General features: G+C 52.6%; 1 protein-coding gene across 1 annotated transcript in view; it reads right to left on the bottom strand.

The window, feature by feature from the left end:
• Positions 1–2,126: 2,126 nt before the first annotated feature.
• Positions 2,127–6,647, bottom strand: part of FSTL1 (follistatin-like 1) — a gene marked incomplete at its 5' end in the record, with an annotated part of 12,591 nt that continues 8,070 nt past the window's right edge. Inside the window, 4 exons of the mRNA XM_010156838.1 lie at positions 2,127–2,902; positions 3,164–3,261; positions 5,045–5,155; positions 6,330–6,442. Of these exons, the coding sequence (XP_010155140.1) occupies positions 2,858–2,902; positions 3,164–3,261; positions 5,045–5,155; positions 6,330–6,442 (367 nt within the window). The remainder of the gene's footprint in view (positions 2,903–3,163; positions 3,262–5,044; positions 5,156–6,329; positions 6,443–6,647) is intronic.

Raw genomic sequence — 6,647 nt, 5'->3', positions numbered from 1 at the left:
CAGCCTGCTGCGGGGTGAGGCTGGGCACAGCTGCCCTTCCCCTCGGTGTGGGGAGGGAGATGTTCCCGTCCCCTTGGGTACCGCAGCACTTCAAACCGGCATCGCCCTCCACAGCTGCGTTTCCCTTTGAGGGCTCGAGGAGGAAAAGGCTCCGCAGGCAGCAGCCCTGCGTGGAGGCACGTTCACCGCGCTCCTACCCCGGGCTATCCCAGGATATGCTGTATGGCTTCTCCGAGCGCTCAGCCTGCCTTGCCCGAGACAGCAGCCCATCCCTCTTCCTTCAGTGCAAGTGCAGGCTCTGTAAACCTCAGCTGCCAGCACCCATCTCTCCAGCCATCCTCGCAGACCGCACACCCACAGGAGACAGGGAAGGGGACGAGAGAACCTATCGCATAATGCAGCCTGCGGAAGCCTTGGATTACCCTCCCCTTCCTCCACATGCTCTGCTTCTCCCAGCTGGAGATCTTCTTGGCTGGACAATAAGATGTTATCCCCATGCCGGGAAAGCCCGTAAGGCAAGCTGTTGTGTTTTCTCTAAGGCACTTGACGGATGCACGCTGGAAGGAAGTGAGGTGGGAGGCACGGCCTACCTTTCAGAGCAGGGCCGGAACAAAGCGACACATTTATGAACAATGCTCCCGTGACTCCAGATCCAGCACGTGGAGCTGTTTCGCTCATACCCTTGGGGAAGAGCGAGGGTACGCCTAACGGGAGGTCCTAATTCCACCAACCTCTTCATCCAGTGCCACCAGAACACAATGACTCCATCCCAGTGCGGCGTCGCCCACGTTACCCTCAGCTCCTACGGACTCATTCCCTGCACCTTCGCAGGTGACAGCTTCTCAAATCCAGACCCTCATGGGAGAAGAAACAGCTCCCTTCTGTATTTTTCATGCCAAAACCTCCAAGCATGGCGGGGCAGATTACGATTCTCACCGGAAATGTGTCACTGTGCCAAAGACAATGGAAGTCCTCTGGGTTCAGATCTGGAAAACAGCTCAAAGACCAGCCAGCTGTTAACAAATCTGGCTCATGGGTGAGACCAGAGGAGGGACCAAGCTTTCTCCTCTTCCTACACTTGCTGGGTACCCGCTCGTTCTTCCTCTCCAAGGGGAGCACGGTGCAAAAAGGGGGGCGGTTGGGACAAACGTCCTGATTGATCTTCAGTCAAGCAGAACACGCTTCTGCAGACGCATGTGGGGTTTGGCTGGAGGAAGCCCCAGGGACTGCAAGACCTGGCAACAGCTGCTGAGGTTGCTCACCAACAGGAAGATGGAAGTCGCAAGCCGTCATCTCGACTCGGGCACGTGCAACTGCTTGGGACGCGCAGCAGGGCATGAAGGGAACGCGGAAACAAGATGTTCAGGTGCCTGTGAAGTACGTTTGACAACTGCAGGAGAAAATCAGCTGGGCTTGAGGCTACAGAGGTGATTGTCAATACAACGGCGTTTCATTTCTATCTAGGACCCACGCTCGGAGAAACTGCCAGACGAATCTGACCCATGAAGGGATGTGAGGGTAGTCAAAGATGGTCTAACAAGAGACACTGTGAAATGCGTCAGTAATGAGGCTTCCAGCCCTGACTCCAAACTCAGACCTGGAATCAAAGAATAATGCTGCTGCCTCAGCCCAGAGGGAGATGGAAAGCCCAAGACGACAACCCACAGCCCAGACTTCAATGTTGTTAAGTGTTTTAAAACACCCTACTAATGGGATCGCCTGGTCCCTCTGTCTCTAGGCTACTTGGCATTTCCCTCTGGGCAATGTAGAGAGGTGTGACACGGACTTTGCGCACGTGGTCAATGCTAGCTAAGGGAGCCAGAGCTAGAGAGAGCTGCAGCATCAATCTGTGCCCAGTGAAACTAATTACATCCAGCCCTGTCTCTTCTTCCCATGAGGACACGGCTGTGCCCAGCTGAGAAATACCCTGTAATGCAGGACTCGCTGCGGTGTTTGCGGCAGCTGAGCGCAGCGCGATACAAACTGTGCGTGGGCATAGAGCACTGCCATTAACAAAAACCCACAGGCTGGGTTTTCTTGAAAGGTCTAGAGCTACGAAACATACAAAAGCTGAACTACTATCATAGGAAATAAAGTAATTAAAAAAAAATCCAACCAAACAAAAGGGGGAGTCAGCATGTGAATGTGGTAAGAAAAAAAAATATGATAGCACCTCTAAGGAGGGGGCAGGGAGAGTACGAGTGAGATGAGGTCAAAAGGAATCATGTTGTGTTGGAGCCCACAATGTACTGGAGGAGCGGCTGGGGACAGTCCGGTGGAAAGCAAGGAGGAATGTGCTGGACTCATGCCAGCAGCATGGCACCACGACTTCCAGGTGTCACACCAGGCTGACCAGCTTTGAGGAGCTCGAACCAAAGGGGAGGGTAAGCAGGGCAAGGTCCTTGGCTAATGACGCCCTGCAGCACACGTGCTCAGCCACAGAACTGCCGGGCCTTATTTCTGCAGCCAAGGCCGGTGCTGACAAGTGTATCAACTGAAGACCCCCTTTTCTATCCAGCACTGACCTCCGTCCTTTCCCCAGATCCAGGGGAACAAGAAATCCTTGCTAGTTCTTGGAGGGAGCAGCTGTCTGCTCTGAGGAACAGACCCAGAGGCTGCTCTAAGTCCCCCTCAGCCTCCCAAGGCCCCAGCAATGAAGCTCCCTGAACAGGTGGGCTCTGCTTCCCTTTCCCGGCCCCATTCTCGTGTATTACAAAACAAATAACCCATCGCTATACAATGTAAATATCTGTGACTGGGCAAGTGTAGCAGACACTTGTGCATACTGAGATCAGCACTGGAGGACAGGGCGGCAGGTTGGGCCCCTCCTCCTGGCCTCCTCCGGTGTGGAGGCCCCTCACATCTCCTTGGTGCTCATTCTCTTGGTCTTCTCGGCCGTCTCCTGGAGAAAGAGAGCACAACAGTGAAGCTCTGCACTGACACAGGAGCTGCCAGTGCCCCGAAGCCTTTGGTCTATCCACAAGCAGTGCCAACACTGGCTTATACCTCGAAGCCTCACACCTGTGTGTGTCCCCACTGGCAACAGGGATCCCCCGTAACTGTGCTCCCCCTTCTACCAGAAGCCCCCAAGTGACAGAAGCAGAGGGAACCCCTCTAGCAAGGAGAGACTTAGGCCAGCAGACCTTCCCAGCCTCACGCTAACCTGATGCTTCTGCAGCTCCTGAACGTATCTAGCCAGCTCCTCCTCAGTCAAGTCTTGATCAGGTCGCTCTCTCCGACCAGGCACCTTCTCATTCTTCCCTGCCAACGGAAAGGGAGGTCAGCGTTACCACAAACTGGGGGTGCGGATTTCAGAGGCTGAACCACACAGAACAAAAAGAGGAGGGTCGGCCAAGCTCAGGGAGACTTCGCTGGAGGAAGGTCTGGGGTGGCTTCTCAGGAAAAGAATGGGCCTTGTGCTTGCCTGGGACTTCAGAACCTGGGTATCCAATCTGTCCCCGCACCTCCTTCCCACCCGACAAAAAATAAAATCGCAAGGAAAAGGCTGCGTATTACTTAAAAGTAGCACCTATAGTGAGTTCAAACACCTTGGCCTCTTGCAGGGAATAAATGGAGGCTCAGTGCTATCCACGTACAACTACCGACACTCAATTAGGAGGCAATTTTGCTCAGTGGACGTGCATCTTGCTGATGTATCTGATCCCATTCTTTGGTTTCATTATCCTTCTAACCCCTGTACCTCTCACCCCTGTGCTGCTCTGACATGGGCAGAAAGTCAAGGAATTATTGTCCCATTGCGTGTTTCTGCGGTGGATGCAGGGAACAAAGCAGGCAGTGATAGCGGGTGTTGCATAGCAACTTTGAAGGTTATTTCTGGGGAGGCAGTGAAGAGATTCTCTCATTCGGTTGCTTAACCTCTGACACCGACTCACAGCTCCTCTGGCAGCTCTAGCACTATCACAGTTCTCTTTCCTGAGGTGAGGTCCTGCTCCCACAGCCAAGTCTGGGCCGAGGTGATCCAGAAGCCTCTGCTCAGAAGGCCAGATAAACGTGAAAACTACCTCTGTACATATCTCCCCTACACTGCTCAAGCTACTGGCTACGAACCTGAACTAATGTACTGCCGACAAACCCCGCACGACACCGAAAACAAGGCTCATGCAAAGGCCTGGTTTCTAGGGAAGAAGGCCAGAAAAACACAGCGTGGTGCTGGGAGGGTGGACGTGGCCCCTTGAAAAGGACCCGTACATTTCCCAAGGCAGGGGCAAGATGGGCTTTCCATTGGCCCCGGACCATCTACGAGAAGCAAAACGGAGAGCTGCTGTTCACAATCCCACGACGACTTCTCACAACTGTAACATGGCTGTGAAAGTTCCAAAAGGATCTTCCAGAGGGAGGACAAACAGAGCAAGAGCCCTTCCTTAGTATGAACGTCACCTCCCTGCATCTCCACCACCATTATTTTCTTCTACAGGCTTCATGGCCAGGGGCTAAAGTGCTTTCTTGGCATTACCGGATGAAATCTCCCATCTTCCCTGTGGGACACCAGGGTACCCCAGCTCCTGCTGTACAGACACTGTAAACCCAGATGCAGCGAGGACACTGACACTCCTACAGGAAAGCTGACTTGCTCACGCCTACGCTTACGGTTGCAGGCCATGACCTATTGGGTCTGTGCGTGTCCCAAGCCAGCTGGACGCAGAGCAGCTCTGGTCTGGAAGACTTGGTGCTGAATTTTCACGACACCAAATCCAAAGTACAAACCCCAGCAGCATTGCCCTTGAGCCAGTTAAATGTTTCCTGACCTCTAGAACAGAACCAGCTTGGGTTTGGCCAACATGGGAGGGTGATGCAGAAGCCACCCAGGAAGAAGCTGAGGAAAAGCTGGAGAGTAAAGAAATCCAGATACTGGCACCCTTGAAAAGACATAAACCCCAAATCTCTTCTGTTTACAACCCAATACAGTTGAAGCTGGGGAAATGCTGGAGAGTAAAGAAATCCAGATAGCTGGCACCCAGCTATAAACCCCAAATCTCTTCTGTTTACAACCCAATACAGTTAACTGCCCGGAGAGCGTACGGACCTTCGCATGTCATTGCGGTGCACACCCAGTTCCCGCAGGCACAGACGCAGCGGTTGCACTCCACCTGGGTCTCTGCTCCATCCTCATAGGTTTCATCTTCCAGGGCGCACTCTAGAGAGGCACAAAACAAGGGCAGCAGTTGTGAGAGAGCAAGCAGGCTAAAGACAACGTACTTCGGAGATGCCTTGAGAGAGAAGAGGTACAAGCTTTTGGAGGAGGCCCTCCTGCCCCTAACCACCAAAGTTTCATAATGACTAAAACATTCATGCTGAATTTGGTCTGTGAAATGAGCCAAAAAATAATTTGGGAAAGTCAAACACTTCATTTTGCTTCCTCAGAAGCACACGTTTCAATTTCTCAATTCCAGACGAAATCTCGGTATTGGATTTCTTCATCTGTTAGACACAGAACCCCCAAAGTGAAAGTTTTGGTTACTCTGAAAAATTCCTGTGCCAGGTGGGGAGAAGCTGGGGAAATGACTCGTATATTTGCTGTTGCCCTGAGAAAGGAAGGAAAAAAAAAAGAGATTTCTCATTTCAGCTCATGTCTCTCCCCAAACCTCTATTGTATGTTTAAGTCGAGGCCCCCAAAGCACTCAAGGGCCTGTACGGTGTTAAGCGAAAACCAGCTGACCACGTTTTCACGGGGAGGTGCAGCATCCCCAGCTTCCCACTGAAAGAGGCCTCAGAGAGTTCAATTTAATACTCCCAAGGAAGCATAGCCTGTCTGCTCCGCGGTGCCACAGCGGTGGGATGTAGATCTGGCACCTTTGGACCGGCACCCCCTGAGGAGACAGTCAGGTGAAGGGCTAGGCATGCCCGGTCAGCAGAACACTAAGCTGCTTCCACGTGAACTGTAGCACTAAGCTGGATTTGGAAGGACAGCGAACTTTGAGATGTTCATCAGGGAGGCCCTCCGTGTGAAAGGCAAAGCATAGCAGGACTTTGGTCTGGTCTGATTTTCCTAAGTTATCCAGACGTGAACTCCTTTCATGATTTACCTCCGCACTGTTAAACACCTGCCTTGACCTTCCAAGCATAACATATCCCGTTGACCTATGCCCTTGCTTCTAAAATCTAGCACCTTTTTCATCACAAGAGCTGTGGGACAAAGCAGCAGTACTTCTGACAAGGCAGGGACGAGGGGTGCTGTCGGAAGGGAGGCAGGTGTATGTCAACGTTATCTCTGGGAGTGGAGTTACAGCATCCGACGTCTGGCCCACAGCTGGTGTCTTTTCTTCCCTCCCTTCCCAGGTCCCCTCTGGCTCCCCAGTGCAAGTTCCTACTTTTCTCTGGTGGGTTGAAGGACGGGCTAAGGCACTTGAGAAATTCATTGAAGCTGAGCTTCCAGTCAGCATTTTCATCTGACAGCTCGATGAGGGCATCTACGCAGAGTCCCCTGAAAGGAAAACACAGAGGCATGTTCTGCACAGGGCTGTACTAGGCTGGTCCCTGGTCCCCTGGCTTCGGAGTACGGATGGGGAAACGCAGTATCAACGAGGAAGGCCCTGAGATGCCTGGCAGAAGTGGCTTCTGTGAGGAAAGCTCATGGGATGCAAACAAAATAGTCACAAAATACCCCCTTGTCTGGCAAAGCGCCGGGA

Source organism: Eurypyga helias, unplaced genomic scaffold, assembly GCF_000690775.1.
Source record: "Eurypyga helias isolate BGI_N326 unplaced genomic scaffold, ASM69077v1 scaffold35618, whole genome shotgun sequence".
NCBI classification, from domain to species: Eukaryota; Metazoa; Chordata; class Aves; order Eurypygiformes; family Eurypygidae; genus Eurypyga; species Eurypyga helias.
The sequence above is the reverse complement of the archived record's forward strand: the minus strand, read 5'-3'. Positions and strand labels throughout refer to the sequence as shown.